At 34.1% G+C, this 17820-nt stretch overlaps 1 protein-coding gene across 3 annotated transcripts in view; it reads right to left on the reverse strand.

Moving 5' to 3' along the window:
• LRR (Leucine-rich repeat) overlaps positions 1-17180 on the reverse strand; it is a 77131-nt gene extending 59951 nt beyond the window's left edge. Inside the window, exon 1 of one of the 3 annotated variants that reach the window (XM_036362615.2) lies at positions 16735-17180. In XM_036362615.2, the coding sequence (XP_036218508.2) occupies positions 16735-16855 (121 nt within the window). In that variant the 5' untranslated portion in view covers positions 16856-17180. The remainder of the gene's footprint in view (positions 1-16734) is intronic. The other 2 variants (XM_036362607.2, XM_036362611.2) reach the window with 2 other exon arrangements.
• Between the last annotated feature and the right edge of the window lie 640 nt (positions 17181-17820).

The raw sequence follows: 17820 nt of genomic DNA on the forward strand, positions 1-17820 counted from the left end.
CATAAAACATGTTTTTTATTAAAAATTCACTCACGCTTCCAAATTCGTCACTCCTATTTCTTTGTGGGCAACTGTAAGTATGAGAGCGGTATGATAATGACTTAGCTTTACCAACAAATAGCGTCACTTTCGAAAGCGAAATTTACTATCCTTTAGTATATTCTCGTAGACGACTACTGTTAAAATTTCAGCAGAATCAGACTCGTAGTTTCATTTTATCCACGAATAAAGTAAAAGTTAATATCCTTCACAAATACAAAAGATTCCTTACAAGAACTTAATTTTGATCGGTTAGTTTGTATGGCAGCAACAGTGGTAGCCAATTCCGACAAGGATTTGTGCAAAATTTCAAATCGTTCATTTTTCTAAAATTTTCAATTTTCTTTTGTAGGCTAAATAATTATTGGACCACCCTCGTATAAACGTATTAATACATTTCTAGAACTACTACAGAATAGATATATATTGTTTGTACCGCTTGAGCGCCACCACTGAATGTGCAATGAACTGCGACTTGTTCTGTATCGAAAACACTCTAACAGCCTGTAAACCACAAAGCGAAGAGAGTGGAAAAAGTAAGTGAAAAGGCAAACCCAATCGACAGTTGGTCAGCAGACCAGCGTGCTAAATAGTAACAGTGACCTATACAACTACTAAAAAGCAAAGTAAATCAAAAGAACTAAGCCGGATAAATTTCTTTATTGGAAATAAAACTGAGGAAACTTTGTTAGGCAAATCTACAATCCAGGCTTTGTACATAAGTATGTCATGTTCACAATTTTCTTTTGAATTAAAACTGCTGAGCTTACATGCAAACACTTGCTGACCACATAAACTGACTTACAGCCCACATGGACTGATGCTATTAACACATCTATGCTTAAGTATTATTCATAAACATATAAACATATACATATGTACGTAGTGGTGTAATTGTGTTTACAACATATGAAGAGCAATTAAAATTGTGCTCTTAACCATCTTCAACGGTAATGACCATACATCGTGACCACGCTGGCACTTGTTTTTGATGCATCCGTAGTGTCATTTGAGCACTCAAACAAGCATAAATACATATGTACCATACATGCTTCGTAGCACGAGTGCTTTTGGCAATAGGAAGTGTTCGATATTTACCGGCTCGTTACGAGATTGTCAACAGCTATTCGTTAGCGTTAAGTACACTTAAAAATTGGCTCGAAATTTTCAATCGACACAGCAAATTAATAAAAAACAACAATAATGGCATTAAACGTTCATAAAAACGTATACATTGTCGATAACTTATATTGAAATATACAATATATTTTTTTTGTAAAACAATGAACTCGAAACTTTCGAAATGAAAGGACTTGAAGCTATGCAATCGAACTGGCATTAATTTAATAGGCTTAGGTATCAAACACCGATAGATTAGAAATACTTTTTCTGAATTCAACTCGATAATTTTGTTGCTGGTTTTGCAAGTAAGTCCTTTTATCAGAAATCAGGGATTTGAAATCATGCTAGAAATGCAGTCAGAAAGCTCAGTTCAGAAAAGACAAAGACTGCAGTCATTGACATAATTATTTATAGGACCTTCTGATTTACCTCATTTACATGAAATAAAGTCTAAATTTTTACATTAATTAAACCTCCGAACGTTAGAAGGAGTTTGCATTGCACAATAAACCGAATTATCAAAGAAATTAGGAACGAGCGGATGGAGTATTTTGGAAATGTTTAAAGGAAATAACGTTAAATAAAAATTAAATACTTTTCTATCGAATTTAAGTTAAAGAATAATAAGATCTGATAGAACAACATGAGTATGTGATATGAGGCGTTCCCACAGGTACACTAAGAAAACCGTGTCACACGTGTGCATATCTATCATAGTCTGTGGTGGATTTTTCTGGTGTGGTGTGGGCCTAATTGTAATAATTTTGGTATAATAAAGTGTGATCTCAACAACAAAAATACTTTAAATATTCATGAAATGTTTTCAGATACACAAAGAAGTAAATGCTAGAAATAATGTTTTTATATTGGGCCTACGACTAGATTATTATTCCATTGTTTCAATATTTCGAATATACATTAGAAAGCTACTGTCCTTTTGCGCTTTTTTCAGTTTATGTCATTCATTTGAAGCGTAAACAACAATAAATTATTTTCTTTCATTTATGACGGACTTTGTGTCTTAAAAAATGTTTTTGCGGGGAGTTCTGCTTCATTACTTTACTATGAAATAAACCTCAACCGAAAGTCATTTTATTTTTGTGGAGGTTTATGGTGAACTTTCTCTAGCTGAGTAAACATGCCAAAAGTGGTTTGCTCGATTTAAAAGTAGTGATTTCAGCTTGGAAGACGAAAAACGTCCTAATAATCTGAAAGCATTACTCGATAAATATTGTTGCCAAACACAAGAAAAGCTTGCATTAACTTTGGGAGTCACTGAAGCACCCATTTCAAATAGTTTAAAAACAAATACTTGTAGTCATAATCAAAAGCGAGGAAATTGGGCGCCATATGAATTGAAGCCAAGAGTATTGAAAGATAGTTTTGCATGTCAGGAATGCTGTTTAGACGCACAAGTCGTTTTTGCATCGGATTGTGTCTGGTAATGAAAAATGGACTCATCACCTGGTCATCCAGCCAAATCGACGGCAAAGCCGACAAGGTTATGCTCTATACTTGGTCAAATCAGAAGGAAGTATTGTTTTATGAGCTTCTAAAACCGGGTGAAATCATTAATGGGAAATGCCACCGAGAACAACTCATCGAATTGAAGCGAGCGACTGCCGAAAAACGCCTGGACTTTGAGACTAAACACGAGGCAATAATTTTCCAACATGACACCACTCAGCTTTATGTTGCAGGACCGGTTAAAAGCTATTTGGAAAACAGACGCTGTGAGGTTTTGGCTCAATCCTCTTATAGCCCAGACCTTGCCCCTTTTGACTACCATTTGCTCCGCTTGATCCAGAACGCCGTCACTTGAATATGATTCGCATCACAACAAGGTATCAAAAATTGACTTGATTCATTCAAGTTCTTTTGGGATGGAAGCCACAAATTGCCAGAAAGATGGGAACATATTATAGCTTCAGATGCGAAATACTTTGAATAATACTATTGTACATATGTTTCTTGAATAAAAAAAGGACGCAAAAATATAGTTGTACTTGTAAACCCTTAAAAAATGATAACGCATTTGAAAGCTATTTGGTACATAATTATATATATAATATAAGCAGAACTATAGGGAGTAAAGTAGTTTCTAATTATAAGGACAGCACTGGATGTCTCTTTCACTTAATAAGTTGCTTTAACCTTTGCATTGAGTGTCTTGAAAAGTCTCCTCTTTCAAAATAATTTCTGATAAGATATATAGCAATTTGACTCAATGGATATGTATTTGTTTAAACTTGAAATAATGTTTGATATACAGTTATTTACCTTACTTAGTATCAGCTTGGATTATGAGAGGCATTTCTATACATCATAATATCCAAATATATAGGTGCAATGGCGCTAAAAAGGTTCTTTACCTTATTGAGGCACAAAGCGCATTTGTGTCACATATTTAAAGCCACTGTCACAGCTGCAACAAACCGAGTTTCATCATAACAATGTCAAATGAGAAAATAAACAGAAAATATGAAGTAAATAAAACAATCACGCGCTCAGAACACTTAGTGGCACTTCAGCTGCGCCAGCAAAGGGGCAGGTGTTTTGATAAGAAATAGTGTAAGTTGTGTTGCAACAATTCTCTTATGCTTCTGCATTTTCTCCAATACTTTGGTTATTTCGTTTTTCAACAGCAACAAAGAAAACAACCAGCTCAACTGCGACCACTTGGTTAGCCATTAGCTACCTGTATGTACAAATACCTTTATATAGCTAAGTACACATAAAAGTAAATAAATATTCATTTTGTATGCACATACATCTTTATATATGTATGTATGTAAGCGTGGCCATACGAAAGCGACAACATTGAAACAAAAGAAGTCAATTGCTTTCAACTTGCAACACTTGAATGCTACGCAATTCAGCAAACAATTGCCACTTCGCGCACTTTGATTCAGCCATTCTGAGCTGAGCGAGCCGTGACTTAAATACACCTCAAGTGTGAATTGCACATAAGGTGTGCAAGATTAAGCACATAAAACTGTTAACTCACTTTAGAGTTGCTAGTATATCTAAAGGTGTGTTGCTTTTGTTTTTATTTTAATCGTTTTTCACTTTAAGCTTTGCTATTTGAGGCAACATTTTACGAGTAATCAGCGTAAGGGGAGTTAGTGACTCTTAGTTGGAAAAGTAGGACCACGAAAGTTATTTTAATTTTCATCAAACACAAAGGTATCTATATATCTTCCTCTCTCTTCATAAAACTCCACGGACTTCGATAGTTCGTCAGGTTGCTTTTTTCCGGAAGGAGTTTGACAGAAAAATACAATGATACGTGACGTAATGAAGGAAAGCAGAGGAAGACTTTGTTTACAACTACTGTTGAATGACGTTTGATGGGTGGCCTTTGGAAGAAGTTTTTGATCAATCCCTGAAAATATCATATACCTTTAATTCAGTTTTATAAATCATTTGCATACTAAAATTTTTTTTTAATATAAAGTAATACAAATTTTGAAACTATTCTGCTTTTTATGCTCTCTTTGAAATATTCTTTCTTTCACTGCCTCAGGTTTATACTATTTCTTAGTTTATTAATGAAATCCTATGAATGGCAAAACATTTTTAATTCATTTTAACTGCTACTAAAGTAGCTAGTTTTGTTTTTGCCCAAAATAAGCTTACAAATTAAACATTCCATTGTTCATTATGAAAATATATTGCCCTCAACTATAATTTTTGTTGACCGTAAACATCTCGGGCAGTTTTCTTCAAATCATTAAACTTGTTAAACAGTTATTTTTGTTAGCTAAACAATCATATTTTCATGTCCAACTTATCAGTAAAACCACCTACCCACATATAAACATACAAAACAGCCTGAATTGACCACAAAACTGCAAGACATTTGTGTAAAAAGTCTCTTTTTAGAACTTACGTTATAATGATATATAAAATATAATTGATTGATTTCAGCACATTTATAAATAAGTTTAAATGTCACAAATAAGTTTGAAGTTATACATATGTATGTGTTTATATAAGCACAGATGTAGTACGCCCTCTAATTTTTATCAATTTCGATGTAGTTGACGGTTTCGTGTTGTTTAAAACATGAATCAGAGTACATGCCTCTAACTTTGTGGAAACATGGAACTCACAAAAATTTAAAATGATGAAAGTGGCGGACATACTCTCAATGATGGAATGAAGAAATGTTTATAGCTCCTACAAGCTCGTCCAACTGGAGCAAGAAGTTGTAAATAAAACCGTAAATAAACGCTTTGGGTATCTCAGCTCGAGTTCTGATGCACGAGTCAAAGAAGGGGACGAGCCAAGTTTAGAACACCTACATTTCAGCCAAAACATGTCTCAGACCTTACTAGATTCATCCCCCGCGATTACTTTTCTGTTTCCAAAATGGCGCATATCTAGATCGCAATTACTTGTATTTACCGCTGAGGGTGTAAAAACTACGTCCATTAATCGAGAGAATAAGGCATAAGGTGAAGAAAGTAAACTTCATTTCAAAATAAACCGATCAAAAGTCTTCAAATTCAATAACAAAAAATTACCTTATTTGTATTTTTAGACTATAATAACAGTATGCAATCATCGTATAATTTTAGAAAACAAAAAAAAAAGTGACAAAATTTAAGGACAAATGCTCCAATTTCTTACAAAAAAAAATTCAATAATTCTCTTTAAATGAATGCGTAATATGTATATACTGTAAAAAAAAATTTAGGTTTTAATATCAGTGAAAAATTGTCATAGCGTTATTTACTTTTACATTAGCTTGTATTATATGTGTGTACATAACTGTTTGTATGAGGTCAAATTAATTATGTACTTAACATTTGACTGCTCACAACTTGTAATTCATAACAAGAACACTTTATATATACATATGTATATGTATGCACTGGTTACATGTTGCACAGAGTATAATAGTTTAGTTCACATAACGGTTGTGGATAATACTTAAAAATAAACAAAAATTCATGAAATCGGGGTATACGTACATCGTATATCGTGTCTGTCGGTCAATATGAAAGACTGCTTATATGTCCATAGATTTCCTAAATACCCAAAAAAATGTATTCTACCTGTCTGATACGTAGGTTGACCTTAATATTTCGGGATTAGAGAACAACAACAAATATTAACTATCGAAAAGAACGTTATTGTTCTTCAAAATATTCTCCACTAAGATCTATACACTTAAGCCTGCGTTTGAAGTAATTGTCGAAGCACTTTTGCCACTCTGATTGAGGTATCTTCAAAACATGCGTTCTGAACCCATCAACCGCCTCTTCAGTGTCGAAACACGTTGACCTTTTAGTTAATTTTTTACGTATCGGACTAAAAAGAAATCATTCGGTGCCAAGACTATACGTTGGATGGCTCATTAAATCGATGTTTTGAGGGCTCAAAAATGCAGTTCTTTCAGTCGATGTGTGGGAGTTCGCATTTTTGTGGTGAAGAGTTCCGTCTTCAGCGGTTGGTTTTCCTGGTTTCTTGAAATACAAGTGGCAAAAAAATAGCTTTGTACCACTCAGAATTTACTGATCTGCGATGTTCTAGTGGTATGGTTGCGACATGTCCAGTTTTTCTAAAAAACAACATAGGCAACCATTAGCTTGGAAGTGCTTCGTGCCCGAACAATTTTTGTTGGATTCGGCTCATCTTGAAACACCGATTCATCACTTGTCACGATGACATAAACGTTTTTCGAAGCAGTGCTATCGTGTTTTTTTAACATTTTTCTCGACCAATCGACAAATTGTGTGGGATCCAACGTGAACAAATTTTTTTTACAGTCAAATGTTCATGAAATTTTTAATGTATGCTGGTCCTACTAATACTTTTATTTGTCTCAATCTCGCGATAGGTCACATTACAATCTTACAATATCAGTTTGCACTCAGCATCAATAGTTCCCGGAACAACAATTGATATTGGACGACCTTCACAAAATTCGTCTTGGAGTGATCTACGGCCTCGATTGAGTTCAAAATGCCATCGATAAATAATAGTGCTTGGTGGAACTTCACCACCAAAAATTTAATTAAGTTCATCGATGCACTGTTGCTAAGTTAATCCATGTCGAAAGTTGTAAAAATAAAATCGGAAATCAAAACTTTTTGAGTATGTATAACATCAAAATCCCAAAATCCCTCGAAATATTTTACAGAGCATTATTTCTTACAAATGGAAGTGCAACTAATGTTAGGCCGTTCCCGTATTTAGTGGTTCCTTACTTTTGTATTATTTTTTCAGCGTTAAATTTTAAATTCGCAACTCACAGGCGCTACTCAATCGCACAGTTTCGGACATAATACCTATATATATATATGTACATATGTATATATGTATATTCGTAATTATGTGAGTATGTTCTTTCATATACAATACATACTCTTATCCATAACTGTATGTATGTGCTTCTTTTCTTTATTAATTTTGAAATTGAAATAATTTGTGTGTTGAAAATGAGTCACAGTCTCAACGCCGCCAAATAAAAACTATGACAGAGAATTTTAGTGCATGACTTTCATGTTCTTCGATTTAGAAAAACATTTAAGTTTACAGTTTTGAAAGTGTGTGAATAACTATAACTTAAGCTAATAAAGGATGAATTAAAACAGCAATCACATAATATTCAATACTAGAAGGGTGACGAAAAAGTTTTACTTCATGTTTGATGATACAATTTTCAACTATCGAAATTTTTATTAGAAAGAAAATTTTTTTTTAATTGGTTATGATTGATGTTATATAGAAGTAACATATGTTCTTGCATACTATCAGTACCTGTTTTTATAGCTCTGTTTACAAAAAAATTTTACTAAGTTAAGATTCGTGCACAATTAAATTTATTGAGTTTATTTTTTTTGTTTTGAAATAGAAAAGTAAGTATTGGAGATCAGTACTGTTAGGTGTCTGTGTATTTGCATATGCTATAAGTCAAATGAATTTATTTATGAGCAACCAACTTTTAGATAAGATATTACAACAGAAAAAATTAAATGTTTTCCAGAAACGCATGCTTACCCAATTATTTGAGTTAATTGGCTTTTGGGCATCTGGGTTTTGCTTCGCTTTTATATTTGCGATTTATTTGAAACTATTTTCAGATTTTCCAATTGAGTTGGCAGCTTTGAATGCTGTGTATAGCTTAAGTATATTTGTACTTTATTGCATTCGATCGAAACTAAAATAGTGAATAAACAATTTTGAAATAAAATTAATAAACGAAACATGCAAATTAAAAATTCAGATTATGTCAGTGGTGTTGAAAAACATAGCAGCGCGAAATCGAATAATATAATACAGCTGGTAATAATATTCCGCTCTGAACAATTTCTTCTGAGATTATACCGTTGGCTTGAACAACAACCCACGCCAATCCACGTGAAGATATCTCGTCAAATAAAAAACTTTTCCTTTCAGTTTGTATGGCAGCTTTATTTTATGGTAGTCCGATATCGACGGTTATGACAAATGAGTAAGTTTGGCAGGAAAGAACGTGTGTGTTTCAGATCGCTATCTCAAAAACTGAGAGACTAGTTCGCGTATATACAGACAGACGGGCAAATTGACAGACGGACACGGCTAAATCGACTCAGCTCATCATACTGACCATTTTTACATAACTATATTTATATGGTCTGTGATGTTTCTATCTGGGTGTTACAAACTTCGTGACAAATATAATATACCCTATGTACATATATTGATATATATTTGATTTTCAGATACCAGTTGGCTTTCCTACGCACCTAGCGATAGCCGGTTATGGTTATATCGCCTCAGTAGACATATGATCACAGCAAATCTATTGTAAATAATACTTGAGTTTTAATTTCAGTTTATTGTGAGCAAATAACCGAAGAACATTGCGGAGCTTAATCCTAGCACCGAAAGGCATCGCTATTTATCAGTGCTTCATTTTTGGTCATTGCGCATTTAAAGCAATTTCCAGCTAATTTTAAATTCATACACTCGACTAAATGTAATTTGCGCTATCTTTATTCGCAACCATACGCCATGCGAACGTGCGCCATTTACACTCGATTGAGATTTCGGCGAGAAGAACGTTTGTGCTCAATAGCCACCGCTTGGCAGGCAACCAGCCGACTATAAGGCAAAGCAATTGGGCAGCCAGTCAAGCAAACGAACATTCAGCAGACAAGCAGGCAGGCAAACAGGTACTTAAATGGCAGAAGGCTGCGGAATACTTAGCAACAGAACGGTGGAAGTGGGTTAAAACCAGTCGCGCAACAAATTGCTAAATGCACGCCACAAATCGAAACTGTTGCAGCCTCAATACGAAAACGTTCTACGATTTTTTTTCACAAACAACAGCACATACACACACTCACACACATATATAGTTGTTGATGCGCGTTGCGTATTTGGGGGAAAATTGTTGGTCTTTTGCGTTTTGAATGCTGCTTTGTTTACGTTTTGACACCAAAATCCAATTGCGTTCACAACGCGCCACCAAACGCGGGCGCGCGCGACGTCAATAAGTGAAATGCAGTTTGGCTTAAACTGGTTGTTCGCATATATTTGGATTTTGGCCAAGCCAAGCGCGCACAGTAGCTACCGCCGTACTGTCGGAGTATCTTTTATCAATTGCTTTAATTAATTTCTAGTTCATTTTATGTATTTATATATTTACACTCTTCTTTGTTGCGTTATTTCCACACAGCTACAATAAATATTTGTGTACACCAACATCAACCGATGCATGAAAAGCGTAGCAAATGAAAATAGAAATAATGTGGCAACACTGAGTCGTTGGGCGCCCGCCTGCCTGGACTAATTGTGTTGGCGAGTTTGCGCACATTTCCATTTGTGTTTGGTGCACTTCGCAGTCGATTGCCATGCTGCTCAAACGCTGTCACGCCAGCACGAGCTGCACTCGAATATCCATTAGGGTTTTAAATTTGTGCGCGTTTTAAAATCGCACAAAGCGTTGGCATGGTGTGAATTTTCTCAAGCAAAATTAATTTATTCGCGCTTAAAACCGCTGTCTGCTCAGTTAACTGTGACAAATGCTGATTTTATTACCGGTAAACTAGTATCAACATGCCCACCCTTTCATGTTAATCAAGTTAATGAAGCTCGCGGAAACTGGCACAACTCCAGTGCTGGTCAAGTGACGCCACTGCATACTCATCTATTGGCCGGTTGACTGACCCATTTACGTTTCAACTTTTTAACATCACAAACGGCATTTCACAGACGCGCCCAAAACTAATGAAATACGAGAATTTACGATCTACCGGCATTCGCTTTCAGTTAATTTAGCTTAGCTTTGTTTTTTTTTAAATAACAGTTATCAACTTCGGGCTCGCATACCGCTTCAGTGCTCTCTCTGCCGAGCACAAATTAATTTAGCAGAGGTAGCTTTTAAGAGCACTTATCTCGTTTGCCAACTATTAGGTTAATTATTAGCTTGCGGATCAGTTTGCTTATTCAAATATTCAACAATAAGCAAAATGAAATAAGATGTAGAATGCAACAAATATTTGTCTCGATTGAATTCAACCTATAATTGGGTGTAATTTTAAGAGCGAAATAGCGGAAATATATTTCCTGTGGTAATTTACTTTTTTCATGAGTGGTACCTTTGAATATGTTCGATGTTTTAACTACTTTTTGCAAATAATATTGGTAGATAAAACTAACGTGAAAAATGCCTATTTCAAGCACCATCCAGATATTATTAAACGATTTAAATTCTTAAAAGCTTAAAACCCCTCATATATTTTCGAAAATTAACTAATGAAAGATTTTTAAAAAATTCAAAATGTGTGAAAGCCGGAGTCCATCGACAGTAAGTTGACAGTTAGAAGTGTTGGACTCAAAATGTTCCCGGAAATATTTTTTGTATATTGCTAAAACATACCATAATGTCGGCAGACTTCTTAAAAAGGCAATTTCAAAATGCAGTCATGCAGATTTTTTCCCGATGCGGCCAGTCCAATGTTTATTAAGAAAGCAAAAAATGCATCTCATTTGAAGCAAATATTGTGACATTTAATTTTTAAAACAGGGAGTAACCCGTATAACGGTTTTTTTTTTTTTGGTTAGGCATGTGGTTTCTTAAGGAGCAATACTTCTTTCGGAATTGGTATTTTTGACGGCTGTTAAATGATTTATACTTAGTTTGGTTTGCCATTTCATAATTAACAGACTTAATTCGAAAAATTCGAAAAAAAACGTTTATAAATCGGGTAATTAAATACCTAAATATTGATTTGGTTCGGGAGACGGATTGCGTGGTGTGTACAATATTCGATCGACATAATCGCCCAGCAAAATCAGTAATTCGAGCAACTATAGATTGGTTTCGAACCACGTTTGCTCTAGTGAGTAATGAGCATCGCAATGCTCATCGAAGACGCTACTTCTGTTTATTGAGCAGAGTATCGCAGAAGAAAAAAATTATTTTCAAAAGAGTATTTTATTCAGCGATGAAGCTCACTTTGATTGAATGAGACCGGCCATAACATTAGAGTAAATAGGGAACGCTATAGAGCTATGTTTAATGACTATTTGAATTGTCTGAATTGGAGGATGTTGATGTGGAGGACCCTCTTAACAAGACGGATCTACATACCATAGAGGCAGCAAAACATTCAGTTTATTGAAGGAAACTTTTGGTGAGACCATTAACTCGCGTCGTGGGCCCATTTGTTCATAATCATTTTGAAAACACAATGGCCAACCCTTATCTTTATAATAAATCTGAATTCTATACCATATCATTATATTATCCGCGTTTTATTTCTTCTTGAAAACCACATGTCTAAAAAACACTCTTTAATATCGCCGTGTTCCGGATACTTCAACTCGTAAAATACTTCAACTCGTAAACCTGACATCGACCTATTGTAAGGGATGTAAACCAAATAACCTTTAAAGTTTTGTTTTTCTTTTATAGTTAATTTAAACTAGAGTTTTATTATAATTTTCAGTTACATAATAAGGAATGTTGCTCCGGAAAATAATTGAACGATCTAGTACCTAACCAGCTGGCTAAAATGTTAACGAAAAATTCTAAGTCATTTCAGCCGAAAGATCAGAGGTTCCTACATTCAAACCACCTCAATACTATTATTTTCGTTTAAATAAGCTCTATACTTTTATAAACACTCACAATGCAGTTAAATTATGTAATAAAAAATACTGACTTTCTTCATTATAGATTACATTTTTTGGTCACGCAAAGTGTTAATTTAAGTTTTTTCAAAGAAACACGTAAATTTTTACGATTAAATACAGTTTCCGCTTTAGTATCGCAAACAATTAGCTTTTGGAGGTCCAACTGTGTTTCAGTGTAAGAGTATATGTACTAGAATTGCGTTCTATTTGTTACTTTGTTCTTGCTTTCACATCTAAATTTTTCGACAAAAGAGCATAACACGAGCGAGCAAGTAGAGTAGTCAATCGATCGAAATTTTCTTTATTTTATCTTACTATATGTAAACATTATCCCTTATTGGGTCGCGACCTTCTGTATGTTCAACAATCGGTCACAAATCATATACAAATTATTAATCAGAATTTAGACTACATAAAACAAAGTAGAAAACAGTTTCAGTTTAAAAATCATTGAATTTATTATAATTTCAGTATTAATTAGACAAGTCGTTGACTATTCAATTGTTTGATAAATTTTGAATTAATTTACTGATCTTCTTTAAATTACACATAATTATTTAAGACCGTGTTTTGAGCATGATATAACTCTCCGCAGTTGTATTTTTGAACTCATTGTTTAAACATATCGGTACACAACAAATAACATACATATATTTAACGTGTTTTGCCGTGAAATAAATTTATTGAAGAATTATCATGAAAAAATTATCAGTTGTGTTGAAAAAAAAAGTCGAAGAAATAAAAAAATGTGAGTCGATGTGTAAACAAGTATAAAATTTTTGATAAAGGCACAAAACTTATCGAGTTAACGTATTTATATAGTAGAATATAGTATGAATGTATATATATTTCAAAATGATGCATATAATTTGAAAAACGAAAACAACTATATAGTGGATATCGTGCTCCAAAACTGACTTCACCAAATGTATTAAAGGCAAGACGTGGTTGTGTTAAAATGACTACATTTATATACAATATGTATGATTATGTATATACAATACATATAGTTATTATTTTCTTCTTTGGTTAAAAGTTTACTTTGCAAGTTTGTTAATTTTTTTGCTCATAAGGTTTTATCGGCTACGAGTAGAGCATTTAGCAATTTATATATTTATATGCGTACATATGAATATACATATATGTACACTTGTACTCATATAATTAAGTCCTTCAGTACTTTTTTACAATATTAAAAAAAAAACGTATATTTTTTTATGTAACGTCCCTGATATTGCGAGAGCAAAAAGTTCCGTTATCCTATAAACGTTGGGGAATTACATCATATTTAAGTATTTTCACATAATTTAGTCATTTTGTTTGAAAAACATAAATTTAATTTTTTTCGTTACAGTATACATCAATATTGTTCCTTTTTATTAAATGAATTAAGTTATTTTTAACAAAATTTATAGTCATCGTCGCCATGGACAAAAATAAAAACACAACTTCAAGCGAAAGAAAGGTCACATGGGAATGTTTTCAAAAAGATCAAAATATTTCGGAAGTTGTAGACGTTTTAGGGGTTTCTTGTGATAAAATTAATAACGCTGTTTAATTTTATGAAAATATAAGACTTTTGAAAATTTGCTGTGTAAAAAGCGAAGAAAGACCAACCGTTCTGAAGATAGGACAGTGAGGCCCGTATGCTTCCGGTTAAGGAACATAATGAGCTCCTCTCCAAGCAGTTTCTGCTGGGTTGTTTTCGTAGAAACCACCCCTGCAGTCGTCTGCTTGGAGCGGAACCGCCTCCTAGGAACATCAAGAGGTCTTTCCTTGATTACGTCGACGACATTAAGACAGTACGCCGACCGGACTTCGGAAGCAATGAATTTCAGACAGGCACTGACCGCCATTCACAGTGGAGCCATCAACACCTTCCCCGACTCCCTCTCAGTGAATGGCGTACTACGAGTCCAACCACTACCCATAGCAGACGTAGAGCTCGAGTTGCCTCGCAAAAACCGTGCAACTTCGTTCTGGATATTATAGCAAGTTAGACTCCTACTTATCCAGAATAGACCCCGACATTCTAAATACATGTACTGCGTGCAATGAGTCTCCGCATGACACTAACCACCTCTTTGCATGCCCAACAAACCCCACTTATCTAACACCCTTTTCCCTATGGTCCGACCCCGTCGAAACAGCTCGTTTCCTAGGCTCCTCCCGTTAGATAACCTCGACGACAACCAAACTGGAACTTATCACCCAAACGGGGAATATGTAACCGTTACAACAACAATAACGATAGGACCTTGGTTAGGCTGAGTAAATCGGATCCATTTTTAACTTCCTCAGAAAGCAGGGCTCAATTAATTACTAAATTAACTGTACAAAGACCACTGCAAAAAAAATCATTGAATGGCCGCTTAGCAAGACGAGATCCTAATGTCTCGAGAAGAAATATTGAAAAGCGAAAAGTGTTTGCAAAAGACCGTCTCTGGAAGGACTATAAATTCTGGAATTTGGTAGCTTGGGGTGACGATTACAAATTCAACATATTCTGCAATGATAGAATATAATATATAAGATGATCCCCCTTTGCAATAACTTAACCCAAAGTACACTAAAAAAACTGTGAAACATGGTGGGTCATCGCTGATAGTGTGGGATTGTTTCACGTCTTCAGGCGTTGGGTCGATTGTTAAAATAGTCGGGAAAATGATCGGCGAAAAGTACAAGGACATATTGGAGAACAGTTTAGACGGTGACTATGTGAACAATTTACCGTTGGCTTGGAATTTTCAACACGATAACGACACCAAGCATTGATTACAAAACTTTATTTTGAACCCCAGTTCTCGGCAGCTACTTATATGTTATATGCTAAAATGGTCCCACCTGAAAAATTGTTTCGGAGATTGTAAAATTGTAAATTTGAAGATATTTCTCGTCAAATAAATACGTTTTTAAAAAAACTTGTTGGGACATGGCTATATCGGCTCAGCAGGTCACGCTGATCATTTATATAGATATAAATATATTTTATAGAGTGTTCTGGGTGTTACAAACTTCTTGGCAAGCTTAATATACCCAGTTCAGGTAACCCGGGAATAATATGTAATAAAACCTATCATCATGTTAAAGAAAAAATTTAGCTAATAACGGCAGTTGTTGAAAGATAATGATGCTGTTTCTCGGCATTTCTCAAAATTATATAGTACATAAGAGAAAAAATGAACCAACTCGAAAATATATGGACCGTGGGGTTTTTTTTTATCAGAAAAATATATTTGTTCTTATTAACTTCCCTCATCCAAATTACGTTCCAGATAAAGCAATGGCCAAGTTAGACAAGTGACTTGAAATCTTCTCAGGAGGAGACAAACTGTATTAGAAACAAATCTGCAACTTTAAAGTAATAATATTTTATAGGTATTTTAGAGTAAAACTACAAACTTTCCCGATCGCAAAAAATTAAATCAATAAAGAAAGGTATAAGAGTATATTTAAAGTTACATTTTTTTTGGTTCATAACATCGATTATCATAACCTAGAAATGCTAAACTACTAATTATTATAGTCACGAGTTTACATGTTCCATGCATTGTTGTGTATTTTTAACTTAAAGCTGAATAATGTGCTCATGTAGAGAACTTCATATTCATATGGTAGTTGCTATAGTGCCGGAGAAAAGCAGCAAAGTCTCTGTTTTTACATACGTCAATACGGAAATAGATAATAACTTATCAATTTTGGTAAATAAACGATTTTTGAAGAGATAGCCGGGAAACTCAGATTGTTTTGACGATTTTCAGAACCCCGTAATGTTATACAACTATCAATTTTATGGACTTAAGATTTTCAAATGGTAATCCTCTATACCTTAATTTTTGTTATAAACTATGTGAATATTGTACCGAACAACCACTTGGACTAGTGTGTTCGAACGATATGATGATTTGTGAAAACTAACAGCTAATCGCAATTGATATAAATTCGCCAAAGATCGCTATACCGATCGCTATACCGATCTTTGGCGAATTTATATCAATTGCGATTAGCTGCTATACCGATCGCTATACCGATCTTTGGCGAATTTAAATCAATTGCGATTAGCTGTTAGTTTTCACAAATCATCATATCGTTCGAACACACTAGTCCAAGTGGTTGTTCGGTACAATATTCACATAGTTTATAACAAAACCTATGTTTTTCATTACTTACGAGTAGTTTGAAAATGAGTTTGAATTATTCTCAAAGTAATCTATAGTTTCAACTTGTTCATTTATTTGTAAACTTCAGTTTGGGTTTTGTTTACTATACTATATATATCTATTTCATATCTACGCATTTGTGTACAATAACCTCACTCTTTTTCCGCAGAGTATTGCCTAATTTTGGTTGATAAGTTTCATAGGGTAATATTTAAAAGGTATATTGGTACTTTATGTTGTTTAACAAAGTTGAAACACCTTTTTATACCACACTTACCTTGGTTTTGGCCTTTGGCCATATCCATTACTTGCAAGTGTATGATGTTACTTAGGTAATCACCAATATGTTCCATTAGCTCTGAGGTATACATTTTTGATTTTGTAAAAAACTTTATCATTTATAGATGTGTATGTAAATACTCTTGTATTTAAAATATATACTCTATGTGACACAGACACTGGTGAATTTACTACGCCTTTAAAAATATACTAAAACAAGCTTTATATAATTTTTGCTTTTTCCAAAGTCAAATCACTACCGCGCTAATGCAAATACTGATTTCTCACTTATTTTACATTTTTACACGCTTTTCACTTGCGAATAATCCACGTCGACCTCGCAAAACATTAAATTAAATATTTTATGTACGAGTCGATGCGTTGTGTTTGTATTGTCGGGCGTTTCGCTGCAGTCCGCTGCACGTCTCCAGTAACTGTACGCGAATGACTCAATATTGTCGTACTCCATTAGCACTTGAGCAAGGCAGCTTTATCTAGCCAACACAAGTACACTGATATCAGGTGTAACTGGCAGACGGAACGTGGCACAGTGTTACGAGTTTAGTCCAAATATGATCTATGCATTATATTTCAAATTTATTATTGAGGCTTATTCATAAATCGCCTGGAATCTTCTGGTTTTTATATATGGTATAAAAAGTGTGAATTTGAAACATTGAATCATTGGTTTGAATATAGACCGAGGTAAATATGAAATTCTTAATTTTAGATAAGCTTAAGTCAATGATTTTGACTGATAATCTCGAAAGAAAACATATCGATTTTTTCTAGCTAATTTATTCAAGGTTCAACGTAGTGCTTTTACTTAAAAATATTGCACAAACAATAGAAAGATTTTCTACAATAAAATAGAGATAGATGATATATCAAAATTTCATCAGAAATCAAAATACCGTCGTTAGCTTGAGACAACTCTAAGTATATTTTAACATATTACCCGATAAAAACTGTCAAAACTTTGCAAGTATTTATTGCAAGAAAAGCTTATCTGCCTGAACGTTTAAAGATCCTACCGGCAGAAAGAAGTTCAGATGAAGAAAAATATTAGCTTTGGTTGAGTTAG

Source organism: Bactrocera oleae, chromosome 4 (assembly GCF_042242935.1).
Source record: "Bactrocera oleae isolate idBacOlea1 chromosome 4, idBacOlea1, whole genome shotgun sequence".
In the NCBI taxonomy this organism is placed as follows: domain Eukaryota; kingdom Metazoa; phylum Arthropoda; class Insecta; order Diptera; family Tephritidae; genus Bactrocera; species Bactrocera oleae.